We start from the raw sequence: 20672 nt of genomic DNA, 5'->3' as shown, positions 1-20672 counted from the left end.
ATTGCTGGTTTCACTCTATTGATCTGTGTGACATTGTTACAGTATTGTTGATGCACTTTAATGAGATCTAATACAAAGGGTGGTACCACTTTAGAATTGTATATATTTGCCATTGTTGATTTTCCTAAGTACAAAGTGAGTTATTATGATAAGTGTACATAACCTTGAATATTGATTATATAAAGACTGTGTTCTAACCAATACAGTGTGGGGACATTCCTTTGTGGGGGCTTGGGCACTACACTGTACTTAAGAACCAGCCTGCATCACCTCCTGAGAAGCTAGGCCTTGATTGCTCGGCCATAGCTACCAAATAGAGAATCTAGGCTGGGGTCCTCTGTGCCTCCCCCTACCATATAGAGAGCAGAAGTACAGACCACCCCCTACCAGTCTTTACAGAGACTACAAGGTCAAAGTCAATGGTTGCCACTTTGCAGTTATCAGGAAGGTTGCATATATAGCTGGGGTGCTGTAGACCATTTAAAATTACAGCCTCAGGAGGAAGCAGGGGCAGATTAAGTGAAAGCAACTTCCCCAGTGTGCAATTGCATTGGTATTGAGCCTGCCTCTAAGCAATAACAGTTAGGGCCCAGGTGATGGTAGGAGAATCAGGAAGCCAATTGCAGAATGAGTTCTTGGAAATGGTGGGTGAGGGTGCTGTGGGGATTCCTCCCTGGAAGAGAGTCTCCCACACAGTGTGCCCTTTTTTATAATGGAGCTTAGAATAAACCATTTACCCAACACCATAACAGTGTTCTGAAATAATGCAATTCATTTCCAGTGCGGTTTGCTTCCATTACTGCCCTTGTTTGCAATACAAGCACTGAATTTAGTTATTGCTGTTGCAAAGTCCACTATGCCAAGGCACAGGCAGGGGATGAGGTAGTAAAAGGGCCAGGTGCTGCCACTAATTGTGTTATGCTATGTACGGAGGAGTTACGGAGGTCCCCACAGACTACCCCATCTAGCCCCTAGACTAAGGCAGAGGAATGTCACTGATATCGATCTTTACCGCTGCTGACCCTTTAAGGGATTCTCAGGGGTTTAACATAAGTCAGTGTGAAAACAGTCCTTTATATTGTGATCCCTTGTTTGTAGTCTGATGTGTTACATAAACTGAAGAGCCCATGGGCAGGCTGCTGGCTGCACCTGATATGGAGAGTGTGAGCCTGTTTGACAGTGTAAGAAAGATGCATATGAAATCAAGACGGCTGTCAAGCTTAAAGATGACATGGTCAGCATCACTGACATCACAATTATTAATTACATGATCATCAGATGAAATGAATGTGGGAGTACTGCAGCTTCAAAAACTGCTTGTGGGTGTCCTCGCTTTCTGGATAGAACAGCCCAATGGGAGATACTAGGTCACTATAAGAGAAGAGGGCAGTTTGCCCACGGTGTTGCGTGATGGAGTAGACGAGTGAGGTGTGGAGGTTGCTTCAGGAGAGAGGCGAGTGAACAGAGAGAGGAGGTGAAGGCAAGGCAAAGGAGGAAAGAGGTGGCAGAAGCGAAAGGTGAAGACCAGGGGGTGCTAGCAAGAAGAGAGGCGGCTGGGACATGGAGGAGGGGAGAGAAAAGGTTGCTTGGAAGGATAGAAAAAGTGGAGAAAGGGAAGAGGAATAAGTAAGAGCAGAAGTGGTGGAGAAAGGTACATGTTATGTTATGTTTTATACTGCGCACTGCTACAACTTGCATGGTCTCCAGGTGCTCACACGGCTCTCAAAGAAAAGTGGGTAGAGTTGGTTAGTGAAGGAGAGATGGCTATGATAGAATTTGTGCTCATCTGTTGATAAATGCGGAACCAGGAGGAACGGGCATCTGTGAATGGACACTTTCAGGGTCTGCTTTGTTATGTGCACTGGACTTGTGGTGTCCGTAAGGGTGGTGTCCAGTGTCCCAGTTGTTTGCTGTTTGCAGGTATTGGGTTTGTAGTATGATTAGAGAGGGGTGTGCGGTTTGCACGTTTTTTGGTGGGTTGTTTCATTAGCACTTTGGGCGTGTGAGGCTGTGGAGACGAGAAGGGGGTGAATAGTTAGTTTCAGGTGATGTCTGGGTGTTGAGTAGTTTTATTGTTGGTTCTTCCTTCCGTTGTCCCGTGTTTGCTTTGGTCCTGGTGTACAGTTTGCAGAGTGGCGCTTTTGAACTAAATTAAAATAAATAAATCAGTACGATTCAAGTGTGGCTAGATTTAACAGGCAGTGGACGCCAAATCAGTATGGCTCTAATGTGGCTGGTGGGTGAAACGCAAAACGTGGTGAGATTTAATGTTACAAGCCCCTTGTTAGAACACCTTTGGAAGTAATAGGTAGATGTGGCACAACACAGTAGTGCTAAGTTTCAATGAAGACATCCCTTACCTGGAAGTAGATGTAGATGGATACCTAGGTGTCTGGCAGGAATAGGAAGAAAGCTGAACAGGCAAATGGGGATGGTTGGCAGCTTCAGGAGGCGCCCTTAGCCTGTGCCCTTCCAGGGCAGCCTGGCCTGGGCAGCCGGCAGAGATGTGCTTAAGAAATGGAAAGTGGGAGGAAGGAGGAAAAGGACAGGAACAAAACAAAGGACTAGACCACAAAGGCAGTGCCCTTTAGAAGCAATCAGCACAAAAACTGATTGGAAATCACACTAAAAACAGAGACAAACCCCTCCAAAAGGACACCAAAAAGGCTGTAAATTCCTTGCCAGGTGCTTGCTGTACAGGATGGCTATGGATAACTATCAGGAAGGCAGGGAAAAGCCATAAGAAAGAACTCCAAAAAGAGAGGTCAGGGACACCCGTCTGCCAACATCATGAAGTCCCCTATCTAACCTTGGGCACCAACAGCGGGAAGCCGAATGGACCAAGTGCCATCCCCACCTAGTGAATGTTGGACCTACAGGCGGTGTATTAGGAATCCCCACCCCATCCTCACTAGGTGCCTGCATTAAGTAAGGGGTAGTCACAGGGACCCTCACACTCGTCAACCCGAATGACTACCGGGGAAAGGGGATAATCACCTTAAGGACTGCCTCAACAGTAGTTCTGGTGAGCCACCCCACTTCACTAATAAGACTAAAACATCCAACCTAGAAAAGAGACTTTCCCTAGCTCCCAAGAGTGTTTCAACAATTCTTCCCTTGGCACCGCTTCCAAGCGTATCACTTTTAGCAAGTTCTAAAAAATTCAAGTTCAAAACCGGGCATGCCAGCAAAGCTCCCGAGGGGAGGAGAACACTCAAATGTTCCAAGCTACTGTAAAATCCAAAATGGCGGCAAGCCTCAGGCTATATCCACCCAGCTCACATTACTGCAGGTGACACTAATTAGTCTATATTTGTTGTGAAAACAAGCCATGTCCCTATATTCCGCTGTTGACAAAGCAAAGAGGTAAAAATAGAAAGTACCTGAGCTGGGTTAGGACTGAATAAAGTGTACATGTGTGATCTTGTATGCAATTCACATGAATGGATTAGCACAGCCCATTGAGAACAGTAGAGTTCTTATAACTAGCGCCAAGCAGTAGTGGAGCCATAAAAGCATCATTAATTCACTGCATGCAAACAAGCTGGAACTTCAAAAGGTAGGGCCTGCAGCATTAATTTGGTGTTCGTCTCATCTCGGATATCCAAAGCCGCAGTTCAAATGAAAACATCACAGAGGTATGTCAACTTTGTCTCTGAGGGAGTAACAGGCAGACAGAAGACTTTAGTAAAATGGAAAGGAAAAAGCCATCATGCGGATTGGCATGCACACTTTGGAAAAAAATGGCATAATGGACGAATTGCATTTCTAAAATAAAAAGATAGGTTTTCAAACTGACTGTTCAACAGGCACATAATTAGATAGGATAGGAGATTGATAAGAGGTTTGTAAGGATGCAGAAGTAAGGCAAACATCAGGATGTCAAACAAATAGTCACTGTCCAGTCCCAAACACCCTATTTCTGACCCTAACACTAAAAACATAGATCTAATGGCAGATCTTGCCAACAGAAAAGTTCCCAATGTCTCGGGTCAAAAACGACAAAAAGAAATGTTCCAAAATGTATTACTCCAAGGATTAGAGGTTAGCTCCTTTCCCCTGGATTCCTTCTGGTTCTACTTTAGGCGGTCATCTTGTCCTTATATATTTGCTCTGCCTTTTCTTATCTCCTTGGATCCCAGAATCCATACCTTCTTGTATGAACGTCACTGTGTTATTAGATTTTCATATGGGTGCGAGTCCCAGACTTGCAATGCTGTTTTATACTAGCTTGGTGTACTCTCCTGCCAAGCGAATATATTCTCTCAGGGTTCCAGGCCCTCTTATTCTCTGACTTTCATATGAGGACAGGTCCCAGACCCTCTTATCCCATGTTCTAAAGTTGTTCCCAGATTCCTCCCGGACCTCCAACACTCTCTGTCTGCCCGCGTAACTGTTTGTATGGTTCTAGTCTTCCGAGCCCCGGTGCTTTGCTCTGAGGCTCTGGCAGCATTAAGGCGTTCTCCCTCCAGGTCAACACTGTATCCGTGAGTCAATTCTTTTCCCACAAGTTGGACCCTCTGTCTCCAGCCACTTTTGGGTTCCTCTTCTCGTCGGCGGTTGCTCCACCAGACTCTGCTCCCTTCTCAGACTAAGCATTTGCTTTCTGGTGGCTCGCTGGACTTTGGGAATCCCAGAGGTTTGTTTGAGTCACCCGCGAAGTAGCTCCTTCTCCCTGGACTACATTTGCGCTCCCGTTCGACACTGTGAACAGTGTCTCCTGTTGCTATCCCCTATTCATCAGGTCAGCCCCTCGTCGGAGGATGGCTCCCTCCATGTTGGTTTCCCTCCGATATTTTGTACTTGCTTTGACCAGCCAAATCCTGTGAGAGACTAGACCGTTCACTCTTGTTTTCTGGAGTGATCCTCATACTCCTGGTCTCCATCTTCTTCACAGTACTTGAACTGGAGATATTTAGAAAGCAGTTTGTATTTTCTGGGCCACTAGTCATACTAGGTTGGTTGTCTTACAACAAAGGCCACTAGTTGGGAACAGGGAATGAGAGTTTGGCTTGGGGAAAGAGGCAGGGTCTAATGAAGCAGAGGTATACCACGTTCACCCATAAGGGGCATCCTCTCACATGTGATCCATCCCTAGTCCTCCCCCGGTGCACCCCCCCCCCCCCAAGAGGACTATTGTACTGTGGACACAACGCCCTGGCCCCATGGGAAAGGTCTCTAATTAGGGGAGAAGGGACAACAACCTCAGATTCGTCACAGATTGCAAAGATTCTTTCCAGTTTCCTATTTCAAACACACGAGAAGATAAGACAGCAGATTTAAGGCATATATACATTAGAGAGCAGACCCGGATATGAGAACAGCAAGAATTTAAGGCCATCTGCAGGCAGACACAGGTTTCCATTGAAGAACTAGTCAGAGTGCAGAGAATGATGCAATTGCAGATTAAAGCATCAAACACCCCTTGAGGGAAATTCCTGGCTCAGCTACTTTATAGATATGTCCCAGAGGCCATGTTACAACCAGTTTGAACAATTTATTTTTTATTACAAATATTTGGAAAGACAAAGCATTAAGATTCTGGTTTCCCCAAGTCGGACATTGGAGAGCCCATTTAAATTTTTGGGAGTGCCAACAGCTCAGTGAGCTGTGAGATCAGCAGCAAACAGCTACACAAATTGCTTAACTATTAGTATAGTCAAAATCGAAATTGAGGTGAGAAAAATAACAAAGGGCTACAAATAACAAAATAACAAAGGGTTGTTTAAAAAAACAACCAACGCCGTGAAATCCGAACAGCGAGTAGCATGCTTTTGTGGATGCCATACATTTTGAGAAATGTTTTTTCTTTAGAAGATATTTTAGAAATCATATTGTGAGCAGAATAAAATGTTGCTCAAGACTTTGCATTTAGGTTAAAAGAAATGTAATCTTGGGTTTTGAGTCGAGAAGCAACTAGCAAGAATGTTGAGGGGGCGCTGTGACGCGCCGAACAAGATGGCCACCTGACCTTCGAGCTCCGCGACTGACCATATCCTGATCACAAAATCCTGCGGATCGGCGTTGCTGCTGTGAGCCCTGTGGATGTGGGGGTGTGCCTGAGCCCCCCTGGCACAACTAGGGCCAGTTTGGGAAAAACCGATCCCCCAATCCCGAGAAACGTCACCTGGGAGAATTGGCACCCCGCCCAACGGCTATGCGGCTTTGCGCCAAAATCTGACCCACGCTCCGAGTCCCTGCACGGGGCTGACAGAGGAGCAAGACCCAATCTGCTACCAACGGACCCCAGTCATTACAGCTTGACCAGCCCCTATAATCTGCCCAAACGATACTGAACCCCCCTGGAAGAACGGAACCTTTGGTGGGCCTGTGCCCGCTCCCCCTTTCCTGAGCACTATGTCCTAGTCACCCGCAGGCTCTGGACAGGACTCCCTGGCGAACGGAGCAATCTAACCCGTAGCCTGCCTGGTGCATGAAGACATCCAGAACTTGCTGTGTCCAACCATGCACCGGGTAGAAGCGGGCCCATAGGGCGACAGAGCACAGCATCTACACCCAGGCCGCCCCGCTCCCCAGCTGCGGAACGAACTCTGCTGCAGCAGATACAGCAGACATCAACAAGGTACGTGGGGGGGAAGTAACTTCACTGACCCTCAGGAGAACATAAACCTTGGCCCCCCCAACTCCTCTCACCCGGTCTTCCGCCAGGCTGGGCCTCGACACCCAACATATGTCGCCACCTCATCCAGCCATCCAGTGACGACCCGAAGGGGCTTCCAGGACTGCCACATGCAGCAGATGACTAAGCTGCCAACGTTCCTACTGTTAGGCATAATTATATGCAGTACCCTTTGGGAACACCCCACACAATTAGGACTACAAGTGACAGTACAAATTCCCCTTTGGTACAAGCCTGTACTACACAGTAAAGTGGTAGCGATGGCTGAGTAGCCAGACTTCTCAATAGCAAGTGAGCAGTATCAATAGTTACACAAAATACAGCAATTACTATGATTCAAACAAACACTGACTCAAAGTTTCTGAGTAAAAGAATATACATTTATTTACACATCAGTTGTAAAACATTTCACTATTATCAAGCAGTTGAAAAATCACGTTACTAATACACTACACCGCACCCAATAGATTCTGGACAAGTTAGGCTCAAAATGAAGTGTGAGCAAAATGGCACTCCAGCAATTTAAAAGGGAGGAAAAGACAAAGTTAGACAGAAATTGAGCAGCACCAACAAGTAAGTAAGCAGGGCAATCTAGTAAAAGGAACTACAGTGAGGAAATCAAATTAAAGGGGCCGGCCCAAAGTCAATGGACCAAAGTCTTTGCTCAAGATCATACAGTTCAGGGTAGTTCGCGTTTATGTCTTTGCCAAGAGTTCAGGACGAAGTTGGTCGGCAGAAAAGTTAGCTTAAAGAATGGCAAAGGACAAGCCTTTGGATTGCGAAAGGTTTGACACACTTTCAGCGCGGCTGGACGAAACGAACAACCGGATTTGAACAGTACCTTAAATGGAGAAGGCTGTAGCTGAGGCAGATGTTCCTGGCAGGTCATGCAGGCTCACGGTTCCTGAAGCGACTGTCGGACGGACACGAAGTATGAAGACTGGAGGGTCCTGCACTGGCCAGGGAAGAAACCAGCAGCAGAGCAAAGCAACAAATAAAAGGTGCGCTCCTTAAAACGCAAGCACGGTCCGTTCCTCCTGGCTATCCGGTTCATTGTAGCTCTGTACAGCAAATTCGACCAGAGAAGGGAGGCCTGGCTAGCAGTTTGGTAAACTGGCTTCAGACCTCCAGCAGGGCTTCACCGGGAGGTTCAGTCGTTGTAGGGGTCCTCTTCTGTCAGCTCCTCTTCGGTTCTCTCGTTCCAGTGGCAACTCTGCCTTTCCAGCCCCAGAGACCTGCTTTTTCTGCAGTTTTCCCCCTTTCACACAGCCTGGCTGTCACTCACACAGCAGGGTGGCTGTCCCGCCGGGACACTCACCACAGTCAATCAGATCAGAGTGCAACATGGGTCTCCAAGAAGACCCTGTGCAGGGAACCCTAAACCCCTCCCTCACATCCTGTCCCCCCCAAGATATACAGGTGCCTAAGGAGGGCTTCTGTGCAAAAGCCAGCGAAAGGACAGCGAACAAAGGGATCAAACTTGGTGTGGCACGCAGAGTAAAACACGAGAAAGACTGTTACAAAAATAAATGGTGAAAAAACCCAGCCGGAACCGCATAAAAACATATATGGTCCAGCGGGTTTAAGTTCGAGGCTACCAAGATAATCTAAAACAATACCAGGGCTATTTAACATAAGCGCGGTAGGAAAAATAGGGTAGTTACCACTGCCACCAGCCAAGTCTTAATGAAAAGGAAGCGAAACAATGCTTCAATAGAAACAGACAAAAAGGGATAAGGATTAACCCTTTCCAGAACTCTATTTAAGATAGTTTGTACTGGGTCTGTGAGTTTAAAAAGAGACTAATAAAGTCAATGGCAACTTTACATGTTCTGGGAGACAGTAAATGGAGTCGGAGTTTGGAAGTCTGAAAAAAGAAAACCCTGTGTCACTGCAGTGAAGGTGCTGTGTAACACACAGTAAAAAGATGATGCCTATGGAGTAGGTGAGGCTCCACAGTCTATGAACACAAGAAAATGTTAAACACACACAGCAAAACACATGTAACAGTGGGAAAAAAGGCTCACACTCTTACCAGGTGAAAAAAAAAATCCTAGAAATCCAGCAAAGCTGCTGAGGGACTCAGTAGGTAAGGGAAATTAGCCATTCTGGAGAATTCTCCCTAACGCCTACCATAACCTTCGCCAACCTGGTCCCCATACGACAAAGCAGAGAGCAGAAACTATATCCAGCCCATTTCCCACTGAATATGAGCCGCAAAAGAAGGCTCAATTTAATACCACTCACAAGGGTGCACTACAGACCTCTCTTTCTCGCTCAGTGCCCCCGCAACCCCCCGCTACCTGCAAATTGTGCCTACGGGGCCCAGAACATGAAGCTGGGATACAAACCGCTCCATATGCTCTTGCTACACTCTGGATTGCACTGCACATATTAAGAATCCTCCATTGACACTGCTCACCCGGCACTATATCTGGATACCACAAATCATAGGCGAGATGACAGGTCCCCCCCTACTGCTATCCATATTCCCCCTGGGCTGGACACAACAAGCTACAACCACTGTACGGACATGGCCGGAGGCACTAAAAACAAAGCTAAAAAGAGGGGCCCCATGGATGCATTTTCTAACTCCTCCAATCATGAACATGACACAGGATCCATAGAATCTTTCAGAACCCCCATATTTGATCCCCGGCAGAGGAAATGGCCCCATAAATGGCCGCCATGGAGAGAGGGTTCGCAGCAATCAACACCAAACTAGATGATATTGGTGACAACATTGCCTCCATACGAGCGGATATTAAGAAAGTTGACGCCATAGTCTCTGAGGCAGAAGACAGGGTCTCTACTCTGGAGGACACATCGACCACGCAAAGTAAGGCCATGGAAAAAATCCCAAAAGACGTCAAAACACTATAGAACAAATGTGAGGATTTAGAATCCCGATCGAGATGTAACATAAGGGTGGTGAGGCAGAATGCAAGACTAATGCTTCTATGGAACACTTTCTTGAAGACATGCTCCACTCCCTATTCCCAGATGCACAGTTTTCGAAACAATTCCTGATTGAAAGAGCACACAGGGCACTAATCCCCACACCTAAACCGAAGGCACTGCCACAAACAATTATAGCAAGGCTACTCAACTATCGGGACCAAGATCTTGTTCTCCGTTTGGCGCGAGAGCAAGGTTCCCTTTCCTTTGAATCTATTTACATCCATATATAACCAGATTTCTCAACGGGGGTACAGGCTGCCCAGCGATCCTTTGACCCTGTGAAGAGAGAATTGAGAGAATGGGAAATAATATACGCTATGCTGTTCCCTGCCAGGCTTCGCATTCAACACGCAGGCAAGACAGTTTTTCAAATCACCAGATGAGGCTATGACATATATTGAGAGACACATCCCTGAGATGCCCAACGAGACCTGAACTCCGCACTCCCAGCGAATAAGCCCGAAATGAAACAAGCACCCATGTCTCGCGCTACTACAGGAATAGCAGCACACCGATCCACACGACTACTAAAGTGCAGTCCCAGAAAAGATGTTGGGCCACACCGCATCACCCCCCACCCCCCGTTTTGATTTTCTATTGCAAAGTTGAAGGTTTTGTTTGGGTTAGGGTGGGGAGGGAAACAGGCCAGTTGCCTGTTCAGAACTATGAATCACGAAAAGCCATGTTGGGGGAACAGTTTGGATAGTTAATGGCTGTTGTAATAATAAAACAAAAACCTGGCATCGACACAATGGGGAAAAGATCTTCTCAATATCACAGTCGCAATGACCACGCAAAGGAAGTTCCATAAATGGCGTCACAACAAGTAACAAAAAGTACTAGACTTTTATCCTGGAATGTTAGGGGGCTACTTAACCGAATCAAGGCCAGAAAAATGTTGGAATACGCCAATAGACACAGAATTGATATTCTTTTATTACAAGAGACACACACCACTGAACAGGTCTCCAGCTTATTTGGCCGATCCTGTGGTCCACAGGTATTTACCACAAATTACTCGTCACATGCACGAGTCGTCCTGACCCTGGTCCATTGCAGACTTGGATTCCTGGTGCAAAAGACTAAAATAGACATAAATGGCAGATTCGTAATAATATGGGGCACGTTACAAGGACAAGACATAATTATCGTAAATACATACGGTTCCAATATCGACACACCAGAATTCTACCAACAGATCGTAACACTAATATCGCCAACAGAGGAATCAAGAGTGTTATGGGGAGGAGATTTCAACACCATCCTAGACCCTTCACTCGACAGGACATCCACTGCACAACGGGTGAACTCAAAGGCAGCACTCACCATAAAACAGGCCATGTCCTCCCTACCGCTTGCCGATGCTTGTAGGGAATTACATCCCCTCACCAGAGACTACACGTTCCATTCCTACGTCCATGGGTCGAGCACCAGAATAGACTATTGGTTCTGTTCCACAGACTGCATCCCGGACCTGATTGAATGCACTATATTACCTAGAACTCTTTCGGACCATTCTCCAGTAACACTGGAGATCCAGATTGGGATAACCCTGCCGGAACACCGACTATGGAGAATGCCTCTAGATCTCCTGCGAGATGACTCGCTCCACGAGTCGCTCCGGATCGAGGTGGCAGACTTCTTTAAACGTAACCAAGGCTCAGTGACATCACACAACACAATCTGGGAGGCCTTTAAAGTATGGCTGAGAGGTCACCTGATATCCAAAGTCCACGGTACACTGCGAGACATACGTACCCAATTAGCCCTAGCTGAAGACCATATTAAAGAGGCAGACGTAGCATACGCGGAAACACCAGGGCCTGGGACACTGACCCTGCTACACGACGCCCTTGCCAAAATCATGGCACTGGGGGACGAGACCTTTGGTATACGATGCAACCTATCAGAGCCAGAAAATATGGAGAAATCAACAAATCAGGCAAGATGCTTTCCAACCTAGTCAAGACGGAACAGGGCCACCGACAAATTACCAGCATCGTGGACGACCATGGTTCGACAGATGTGGACCACCTGAAAGTGAATGCAGTGTTCCCGAGTTTCTACACTAAGCTCTACGCAAATTCTGACCAGGTGACAGAAGGGGAACTACATGAATATTTAGACTCCTTCCCACTCCCTGCACTCACACAGAAAGAAAGAACCGCCATACCGTCTACTATCTACCTCTGACCCTAGAAGACATACAACAAGCAATCAAAGACATCAATGCGGACAGAGCACCGGGGTCGGACGGCCTACCCGCAGATCTCTACAAAATCCTTATCGATGATCTTGCCCCACGGCTCCTGGAAGTATGGGAAGAATCCCTGGAAAATGGAACACTCCCACCATCGATGAGAGAAGCCATTATCACGGTCTTGCTTAAACCTCAAACCCCCTCATTCTCCTTCCCCGTATAGGCCATTGTCCCTAATCAACGTCGAAACCAACATTTTTGCAAAAGCCATAACCAATAAATTCAATCCATATAGGACTACACTTGTGAACCCGTACCAATTGGGCTTTATACAAGGCCGTTCCACCACCGGAATCATAGATGCTTCTTCACCATCACCTCCCAGTTAGATCATCGAGCGCAGACGGTGGCAGTTACTTTAGACGCAGAGAAAGCGTTTGACTCCGTCTCATGGAAATTTATGTACGCAATACTGGAGAAAAATGGGATTTGGGCCAGGATTCCTTTGATTCATAAAACTACTATACCATAATCCCATGGCCAGAGTACGGACCAATAAAACGCTATCATCCAGCTTTGTGCTACAGAGAGGTACTAGGCAAGGATGCCCACTTTCTCCTTTAATCTTCGCATTAACAATGGAAAGAATGGCAGCGTACCTACGACACAAACACGCCTGGAGAGGGATCCATATAATGGGGTTCCCACAATTTATCTCTCTTTTTGCGGATGGTACGATGCTATATAGCATCAGAGACCACGATGCTCATCTACCACCTGTGTTGCGGGACATAGCTGTTTTCACTAAACACTCAGGATACAAAATCAACCATGCCATGTCTGAAATAATCCCCTTGACCAAGTCCACAATCCAAACTGCGGTCATGAATGACCTGCGTTGGTCCGCCACCACGGCACGATACTTGGGCATTATGCTGACACCAGACAAGCAGACCTTGTATGCCAATAACTATGCTCCATACTTGGTACAATTAGAATGCAAGCTCAATGCATGGATTAAGTTACCACTGGCGTATACCCCTAGTAAAAATGCTGGTGGTGCTGAAGCTTCTGTACTTATTTAACGGCATCCCGATCTGGCCGGCCAGAAAATTCTTTGACACCCTACAGAAGATTGCCTCTCGTTTTGTCTGGGGAGGAGAGAAGCCAAGATTCAGCTCGCCTAAACTGTGCGAAAGCTATGATACTGGTGGCCTTGCCGCCCCAGACTTCCTTCTATACTACTATTCTGTACAAGCGCACTTCGCTAAATACTGGACTAACACTGCAGAACAATTTGCGCATATACACACAGAAGAATTTGCAGCATCTCCCCTAAATCTCGAGAGCATGATATTTGCCAGAGCAACAAATGAGAAGATACTGGCTGATCTAATGGCGTCGATAGTGCGGGCATGGTCACAGATCCTCAAGAGGGTTGGATGCGATATGCTATATTGGCAACACCTACCCCCATGGTATTATCCGGATCTAGAAACCACTATGGATCGCACGGTACAAACGAAATGGGACCCTGAAAAACAGGCCAGGATTGGAGACCTCTTCCCGGAGGGCCGATTTCTCACAGCTGCTGAGATCCAAAACAGGGGTGGAACAGGGCTATCCACTATACTTCATTACCAACGGCTAAATGCAGCCTGCAAGAAGAAATGGGCATCCTTCGCGATGGCACCACCAACCCACAAATTCCTCTCTAATATTCTTACAGAGGATGGCTTCATAGGCAATGTCTCTATGCTCTACAGGACAGTACAGAATAATACCGCAACCAGGAATGGAATGAAAACCAAGTGGGAAAGAGATCTGAACATTGAGATCGATGAGCAACACTGGACAAACTACTGTAGATACACTAAAACTATCTCCCTCTGTACTCATTTCAGACTTATCCAATTCAAAATTCTGAACCATCTACATATTACTCCCAGCCAAATCTCCAAGTTTGACCCCTCCAAGCCAAAGTCATGCCCCAAATGTGGTACATCCACCGCAAATGCGATCCATATGTATTGGGAGTGCCCAACAATTCAGCAATTCTGGAAGGAAGTGGCAAAAACTATTAATGCCATATTGAATACGAGCATTCCGGTCACACCGCTGAAATACTTACTAGGAGACATCAGGAAAACATCCGCCAAGACCCGTAGACTATTTGCAGTGGGAGGAGCCGTGGCCAAATGGAACATTCTCAGAAAATGGAAATCCAAACCCCCCCCCCCCCCACACACACGACGGCTGGCTCCCAGACCTAATCGCCACACAAGACTGTGAAGAGACCTACATAAGAGGGATCCAAACCACCTCTAGACCAAAAGACATTTGGGCCCCTCTCAGAACATATCTACTGACTACGGAAGAGTCAATGAGGACAGCAGATACTGAACTAATACCCGAATGACCCCCTATGGCATACTTCTCTCTCCCCTTCTTCCCCCCCATACCCAGTGCACAGCATATTGTACCCCATCCGAGGCCCGCGCCATATTTACAAACCTTATTGTTTTTGATGGGAATGTGTCATCCCCGTTGTATTGTTATGCCAGTACTAAATAAAGTTTTTTTTTTAAAACTAGCAAGAATGTTTTTCTGAGATGATTATGAATTTTAACATCTTTGTTTTGTAAATAAATGCTGCAGTAGAAGGATGGTAATCACGATTAGTAAGAACAACAACACATTGATTAATGACGTAATTTGATTTTAGTGAATGGTAATGTTTAAGACTGCTAAATTGAACCAAACTGATTTTTATTTATAAATATTTTTAATACCAATTTGTGATACTTGATACCTTCATGGTCTGGTGACTGAACAAAAACTTGAATGAGTATTTTATTTGTTAGCAATAAAATACAAATTAAAACCTGCTTAAGCCAAAGGACTGCATCTCACATGCCCTAAAAGTCTTCCCTGGCTCCCGGTTGCTGAACAGATTAAATTCAAATCCCACTGCATCATTGACGAGGCCGTCTGGGGCCGGGGACCACTATATCTGCAACTCTTAATAAATACTCTCCTTCTGGACATCTATGTCCCTCTGGCACCAACTCTGTGTGTAAAGTGTTTCCCTAAACAGAGGGCAGGAGGCCGATCTCTTTCCTAAGAAGGCTCCACCCTGTGGAACAGCCTCCCCCTCCCTCTGCGTCTTAGGCAGGACTTTCGCAAATTCGAGAAGCTCCTCAAGACCTTCCTCTTTACCTCTTCCTTCCCTTCTTCCCTCCTCTGCTAATCTCACAGTTGCTGTGATTGGTGTCCAGGGCCCTAATGCATCCTCGGGGTCTTTGACCTTCCACACTCAATCGCCCCAGCTTCGGTCTACCTTTCAGCACTTGCCTCAGCACCCTCCGGCCTCCGTCCTGGGGCTCACCTTTCACAACTCAGCCAGAATAAGATACGTCTTGAGGTAACGGCATACATTCAGCCGAGACATTTAGCAACCGCAGTGACGTTTTCATAAGGGAAATGCCGTTACACATACATGCAGTAAGAAACCATCACCAAGCGCGCTGAATGATCGAATGAAAATATACGTGCATCAACAAAGCACACTATAATTTAGTTTTTTTTTTTAAATTGCGGATTACTTCTCTTAACCGTTCAATATATCCCTTCCTTCACACTAATTATTATTCACAGGAAATGAGGGATCTAACCGTTGAAATGACAAACTGAAAAGATTTTGGTAAGCATACTCTTTACATTCCAATAGAAAACCAAAGTCAGGCTTTCTATATATTATTACTTTTCGTGAACACCATTATTCTATTATTTCTTTAATACAAGGTGTTTCTGTTGTCCCCCAACAATCCTCCCCTACACTAATCCTACTATTTCTGTCCATTTATTATGATTGATTTTTGGCTATTATCAATTGTACATATCTAACTACATTGCATCTCGCAAATCCATTACTTGCATGCTCTGAATATACGCTTTGCCCATGATCACATGGTGCTACTTGCAACAATTAAGAACAACCCACTCTGAAAGAGTGCCCTGTCTTATTCTAGGGACATCTTTTAGGGTGAACAAGGGGGTTGCGGACCTCCATGAACAGGTTAACCATGTCCCTGGGGGAAATATGGGAAGGATACCCTTGTCATCTTCACTTAGCCCCTAATTAATTGGTAGTGGACAGTCACATGCAGGATAAAAGTGCTACCAGCCTTTCAGAGCCTTGCTGAAAGACAGATGATCTTGGATGAGATTGTGCACTCCTTACCCAAAGCAGGTTCATGTTGATACAGAACCTCACTGTAGCACCTACATTACTCGCTGTAGGTCCTGCTGCCAATACGGCTCTGCAGATGTCTGCCAGCACACGTATCAACTCATATTAGCAAGGAATCCAAAACAACAGATTTTTAAAAACAAGATCCAGCCTTTATGAATTCAGCCCAGGGGCCCAGGCCACACCTGACGGGGGGAAAGCAATTACACAGAAACCAATTCCCCACATCAAAGATATGGATATACAGGAGCATGCACTTCAAACCAAGATGGGTACCAAGAAAAGGTTGCAGCATGAGTTTAAAGCAAGTTAGTGCTACTGGTGAGAGGATGTGAGAAGGTCAGAGGAGTGGAGGACCACCAAAACATCAGGCTGTGGGAGAAGGATGAGCGCCTCAAGCGGTGTGCAGAAGAGGAGCGCCTCGGGCGGTGGGCGGTAGAGGAGCGCATCAGGCGGTGGGTGAGGAGGAGCACATCAGGCAGTGGGGAGGAGGAGCACATCAGGCGGTGGGTGAGGAGGAGCACATCAGGCAGTGGGGCAGGGGGAGCACATCAGGAGAACATCAGGCAGTGGGGCAGGATGAGAACATCAGGCAGTGGGGCAGGAGGAGCACATCAGGCGGTGGGGCAGGAGGAGCACATCAGGCGGTGGGGCAGGAGGAGCGCATCAGGCGGTGGGGAGGAGGAGCACATCAGGCGGTGGGGAGGAGGAGCACATCAGGCGGTGGGGAGGAGGAGCACATCAGGCGGTGGGGAGGAGGAGCACATCAGGCGGTGGGGAGGAGGAGCACATCAGGCGGTGGGGAGGAGGAGCACATCAGGCGGTGGGGGAGAAGGAGCACATCAGGCGGTGGGGAGGAGGAGCACATCAGGCGGTGGGGAGGAGGAGCACATCAGGCGGTGGGGGAGGAGGAGCACATCAGGCGGTGGGGGAGGAGGACCAAATTTCAGGCGGTGGGCAGATGAGTGCTTCAGGTGGTGGGAGGAGAATGAGCGCATCAGGCGGTGGGAGGAGAATGAGCACATCAGGCGGTGGGAGGAGAATGAGCACATCAGGCGGTGGGAGGAAGAGGAGCACATCAGGCGGTGGGAGGAAGAGGAGCACATCAGGCGGTGGGAGGCAGAGGAGCACATCAGGCGGTGGGAGGAAGAGGAGCACATCAGGCGGTGGGAGGAAGAGGAGCACATCAGGCGGTGGGAGGAAGAGGAGCACATCAGGCGGTGGGAGGAAGAGGAGCACATCAGGCGGTGGGAGGAAGAGGAGCACATCAGGCGGTGGGAGGAAGAGGAGCACATCAGGCGGTGGGAGGAAGAGGAGCGCATCAGGTTGATGGGAGGAAGAGCGCATCGGTTTGGCGGGAGGACGAGGAGCACGTCAGGGTGGCGGGAGGACGAGGAGCACATCAGGGTGGCCGGAGGACGAGGAGCACATCAGGGTGGCGGGAGGACGAGGAACACATCAGGGTGGCGGGAGGACGAGGAGCACATCAGGGTGGCGGGAGGACGAGGAGCACATCAGGGTGGCGGGAGGACGAGGAGCACATCAGGGTGGCGGGAGGACGAGGAGCACATCAGGGTGGCGGGAGGACGAGGAGCACATCAGGGTGGCGGGAGGACAAGGAGCACATCAGGGTAGTGGGAGGACAAGGAGCACATCAAGTTGTTGGGAGGACAAGGAGCACATCAGGCGGTGGGGAGGAGTGCATCACCAGTTGGGGAAGGAGGCCAACAGGAGGTTGAAGGAGGCAGGCATCAGGAGGCGGAAGGAGGAGGGCATCAGAAGGTGGAAGGAGCAGGAGGAACGAAGATGGCAAAACAAAGCCATCACAAGGAGGGCCATAACTCCTCCACCCAAGGGCTAAAGTGGTCCCATGGGCTACATTTTGTGCAGCCGTGAATGACACAAGTTTGTGAAAACCATCTGCCAGAGTGTTCTGTTGTAATACAAGTAAAAGATTCATTGAATAGAAGGTATTACACGTTACAGGTCAAAGTGATAATATGCTCCTGTAAGGGAATACAGTGATTCAGTCAGTCTAACTTCATACAAACTTCAGACTGAAGTTGAAACACACAAGCAAAATGCACATTGATAGAAAAATTATCATACAGCCGGCACCCAAGTTATAACAACAATGTAATGCATGTGCTACCATTCAGGGGTCACAAAATCTACTAGCCGTCTCGCATAGTCAAGGAGATTTTATTAAAGTCAAGTACCATTTCCTTGGTAGCCTACCTTGCTGGCGAGTATGGCGATGTTTGAAAATTAGACATTTACAGCAAACACTTGCTTGCAGTAAATGACAAATAAAGGTTTCACTGTGTGTGGCTGGCCTCTGTGTGGCATCATTGCATGAAATAGAAAATGTGTCAATGGTGACATGTACCAATTTACAGAAAACACTGGGACATTTTTTGTTTCACCATTGGGCGAGTTTATTTCTTTTGGTCTAGTATTTAAACTAAGGAAGCAGACCTGCAGGTCTAGTGTTCTATTTAAGAATCTGAAAGGCCTGACCTTTCCAAGATTGTGCCTGTGAAAATACTGATTTGGTCAAGCAGCAACGTCCCAATGAAATCACAAAGAAATTGTTTTTTATAGATTGGATGGCTTATTGTATTCTGTATGCACATTGTAAAACATAACAAATGTTGAATGCATCAAGTAGTATGGAAACACAATTGAAATCGTTTCCACACAACCGCCAACATGTTACCTTGATGCACTCTTTATGCATCACTCAGCAGGCAATTACTGCTTCAAGAAATTTGGCAGAGAACGTCTTCTATAGCCATACCTAAACAAGGCAATGGTATAGGGACCAATGCGAACATAGGAGCACATTTTTGGTAAAGAAGTCATTTACTCCAGTAGTCGCTATCAGTAATATATTTTGAGATGCTTGAATGACTATACATGGTTATGATGCATTGGACTGTTCTGAGATAATATAGTAAAGGTTGAGAGAAAAAAATAATAACTTCACAAAGAGGCTGTTATGAAGGTACTGGTAACTGGCTGCAAATACGCAAACAAAGTCAAATGGTTCTATTTGTATGCGTTTTCAGCTTATGTGCATGGATACATTTATTTTAATTTAGTTAATTTATCAATGTCTTAAGGTTTTAACTTACCTTCATCTCCCCAATAATTGGGAAGGTCTGGGTACAATTTGTTTCCAGTTGTTTTACCTGTGGATCAATAAAACAGTTATCAAATAAAAGGTATACATGTGCATACTCTGATATCTCAATAAACTGATAAAAATTCAGGCACATTTTATTTTCAATTAGTTTAAATAATCAAATACTATTCTATTAACGATAATAGATTCTGTTCAAGTTACTTGCGCTTCCCCTCTGAATTTGCCAATTTTTCAAGCCAGCAAGCAGCTGGAAAGGACTCTGGACCTTCACACCTACACTTTATTGGCTTCCTGTAAACGTCCAAGTCATTTCTAATACCATAGAATGCATCTTTGGAAAAGATCCTTCATCTAAAACCCTGGGCAACAAAATGAAACACTAAAGGCCTCATCTAGAGAATGGTGGTGAAAATGCAATTCAGTGAATTTACTGACCTCTTACTAGTTATCCTTAGTCTCCCCGCACACTTCCAATGGATTCCAGGGATTACACTGGCTGCAGATCAAGGGACTGAACTATCTCTTACAGAGACCCGATAGAGTGAATGGGTCAGTGCAGGAACACCTCACAGGCTCCACCCAACAGTAAGCGAATGCCAATACCTCACACCGCAGTCCTTCTCCCTAGAGTGCTCTCTAGGGAATAGACATGACCAGGTTAGCGGTCTACAATTACAGGCACATTTCACACCAAAATGAGCACCCAACGTGCAATATTTCACCTACATTAAAGGAGTTTGGTGGGTTTACATCCCCGAAGCCAAGTTGTAAAAATAAGCGAAACAGTATAATGCATTTCTCAAAATACAGTACTTTCATCAAAGTTGTAATATCAGCCAAACAATTCACACTGTGCTAAGCTATGAGGCCATTTGCTGGGCAAGCGGCCTCTGGAGAATGTATTTGTCTCCCCCGCACCTCCTTCCCCCAATCACACACAAGTCTAAAAAGAAAGCAATAGAGCATTTCTACGATGCACATCTACCATGTACGAACATCTTGCACATCTACCATGTGCAAGATGTTGGCTGTTCGCATGGGGACATATTGGGAGGCTTGTATGGACTTGCTGTCATGTCATTTGTGCTGCAGCTTTGGAGTTAACCAACCACTTCCAAAAAGAGAGCAACCTGGGAGCTAATTTCAAACGTCCCCTTCGAGTATCTTCTTAATGGACTAAAATTACCTACAATGACATCCATTTTTGATCAGAAGATGTGGATTAAAATAAAAACAAGAATGAATAATTGCACTGTATCTTTTTGTTGTTGAAGGAATACGCCTAACAGCTTGGTATGCGTAGGGATAGTTCTGTGAGCTTGGGCGCTTCAGATGATCTGTCCCAGGAGACATTAGATTATAGACTCTTCACGACAAATGACATTTTTGTCCCTCACTACAGACCGTGCCACACTTCATTTAAAATAAGAGCTAAAATAAATGCACTGCTTTTGGGCTAAGTGCACAAAAT

At 46.5% G+C, this 20672-nt stretch overlaps 1 protein-coding gene across 3 annotated transcripts in view; it reads right to left on the bottom strand.

Moving 5' to 3' along the window:
* The window catches only part of SH3YL1 (SH3 and SYLF domain containing 1), a 779762-nt gene that overhangs the window by 198104 nt on the left and 560986 nt on the right, over positions 1-20672 (bottom strand). For 2 of the 3 annotated variants that reach the window (XM_069606062.1, XM_069606060.1), the window contains one exon: positions 19191-19247. The exons of the other annotated variant lie outside the window; for it this stretch is intronic. In XM_069606062.1, the coding sequence (XP_069462163.1) occupies positions 19191-19247 (57 nt within the window). The remainder of the gene's footprint in view (positions 1-19190; positions 19248-20672) is intronic. 3 annotated transcript variants of the gene reach the window in all.

The sequence above is a fragment of the Ambystoma mexicanum genome, chromosome 4p, assembly GCF_040938575.1.
Source record: "Ambystoma mexicanum isolate Mex_15411 chromosome 4p, UKY_AmexF1_1, whole genome shotgun sequence".
In the NCBI taxonomy this organism is placed as follows: domain Eukaryota; kingdom Metazoa; phylum Chordata; class Amphibia; order Caudata; family Ambystomatidae; genus Ambystoma; species Ambystoma mexicanum.
The sequence above is the reverse complement of the archived record's forward strand: the minus strand, read 5'-3'. Positions and strand labels throughout refer to the sequence as shown.